Source organism: Siphateles boraxobius, unplaced genomic scaffold (genome assembly GCF_051911475.1).
Source record: "Siphateles boraxobius isolate OS27281-9 unplaced genomic scaffold, OSU_SipBor_1 21, whole genome shotgun sequence".
Lineage (NCBI taxonomy): Eukaryota > Metazoa > Chordata > Actinopteri > Cypriniformes > Leuciscidae > Siphateles > Siphateles boraxobius.
In genome coordinates, this window is record NW_027508822.1 from 1,582,019 (window position 1) to 1,584,010 (window position 1,992).

Here is a 1,992-nt window from a genome sequence, read left to right on the forward strand (position 1 = left end):
TTTAATGCGATTGGGTGTATTTTCATAAATAATGTGTATATTAAACATGTTAATCAGGTGAAGCGATTAGCTGCATATAAAATTCTATAACATTTCAACATTAAATATGACTAAAATCCAAATTAGTTCATGATTGGAAGTTAATAAAAATTTGGTGGTTTAAAGTGAATTGAGGTAAAGGGTAATCTTAATATTTTAAATTGTGTTAAGTAGTTTGGTGCTAATTGTAGCTCTAATCCACCTGTCGGGCAGGAGCTATATCTATTTCACAATATATGTTGTTACAAAAATTTACAATATGTGGTTTGTTTTCTAGAAAGGCTTCAGATAATAGGTGGATAGTGGGCTTGAAGTGGAGTTGATGGCAAGCTATAATGCCTGAATAAAGGCTATAATGGTTGAATTCAGACAAAAGAATGTCTCAAGCCGGTCACAAATGTGAAAGGGTGGTTGATTGAGGACCATAAAGCAAGAATTGAGCAGTTCTCCTGGCCAGACATTAGTCAAGTAGGTGTTTACAGGGCAATAAAATGGCTTATGAAATTATTCACAAAATGCATAGTTTTAGAGATAATAGGGTTTATTCAATGGATGAGAATATAATACAATTTATGAAAGTGCAGATGTCCTCAAACACAAACGGCAGTGTTACAAAAATATGGCATTTGTGTATTCAAAGAATCACTCGTTCCCTCCGTTAAAATGCATCATTAATGCAGCTCTGATGTCAGGCCCTTCTGTGTTCGCACGCTCAGGTAACGTCTGAACAATAGGCTCAATGTTTAGAGTCCTGTCTGGGTGCTCTTCAGTGAAATTATCACCATGTTCCTCACAAATGTTATGGAGCACACAGCAGGTCACTGCAATCCTCTTGCTCAGCTCCAGCTTGCAATCATTTCTTTTTAGGAGGCACCTCCATCGTCCTTTTAATCTCCCAAAAGACATCTCCACAACCAATCGTGCACTGCTCAGCCTGTAATTGTAGGTGTGCTGTTCAGGGGTCAGTCTGCCAGTGTCGGAAAAGGGCTTTGTGAGCCAATTCTGCATGGGGTATGCCGGATCACCGATCAGGTAATGTCCAACATCACAGCCAGAGATGGTCACTTTGTTATGCCCTAGTAATTCCGCGTCACTTAGGGCCTCCCACAAATGTGACTGTCGTAGCACTCGGGCGTCATGCACACTCCCTGGATAGCCAACACAAACATCCCAGAAAAGACCTTTGCCATCCACAACTGCTTGCAGAACAATAGAATGCCAGCCTTTACGACTGAAATAGTCTCGTGGATAGTCCTCTGGTGCAATTATTGGAATGTGGCTGCCATCAATTGCACCCACACACTGTGGAACTCTCCAACGATTATCAAAGAAAGTGGCCATTTCTAAGAACTTTTCAGCATCAGGAAATCTTATGTGGATGGGAAGGAGCACCTTGATGACTATGTTGCAGAATTCCTGAACACAATTAAATACAGTGCTGAGGCCTACCCCAAAAAGATGGCTGATTGTCCTGTATTCACCACCCGTGGCCAGTTTCCAGGTGGCAATTGCCACACGCTTTCGGATTGGGACACACAAACGGTAGTTTGTGTTCCTTCTCCCCATGGCATGCTTGACCTGACAATTGTGTCCCACCAGTGGCCAGATCGTGGGTATGCCCACATTACAGGTGGCCTCCGCCTTGGCTTCAGCTGCAAGATTGCCTGTAAAGATAGAACATACACACATATATATATATATATATATATATATATATATATATATACACTCTGTATATATGTTTCATTTATGGGCAATAGGGTATAGGTATATATTTTCTATCAAGTATACAGTGCATTATAAATACTATAAAAACAGTTGAGCTGTAGCAGTGAAGCGTTTATTAATTCATCTACCACTTAAAAGACAGGGCTACTTTATTTATAAGGTTTTTTCAGTCTTTTTAGGGTCATACATTGTCTTTTCAGACAACTTATTTTTGTGGTCTTCTTG

General features: G+C 40.1%; 1 protein-coding gene across 1 annotated transcript; it reads right to left on the bottom strand.

Annotated features, from left to right (window-relative positions):
* Window positions 1-681: 681 nt before the first annotated feature.
* Window positions 682-1,605, bottom strand: LOC143746055 (uncharacterized). The gene has a single exon (XM_077237773.1). It carries the CDS (start codon window positions 1,603-1,605, stop codon window positions 682-684), a length of 924 nt encoding a protein of 307 aa, XP_077093888.1.
* Window positions 1,606-1,992: the final 387 nt, after the last annotated feature.

Coding starts and splice junctions, on each gene's coding strand:
- LOC143746055 (XM_077237773.1), bottom strand. CDS start 1,605: ATGGGGAGAAGGAACACAAACTACCGTTTGTGTGTCCCAATCCGAAAG.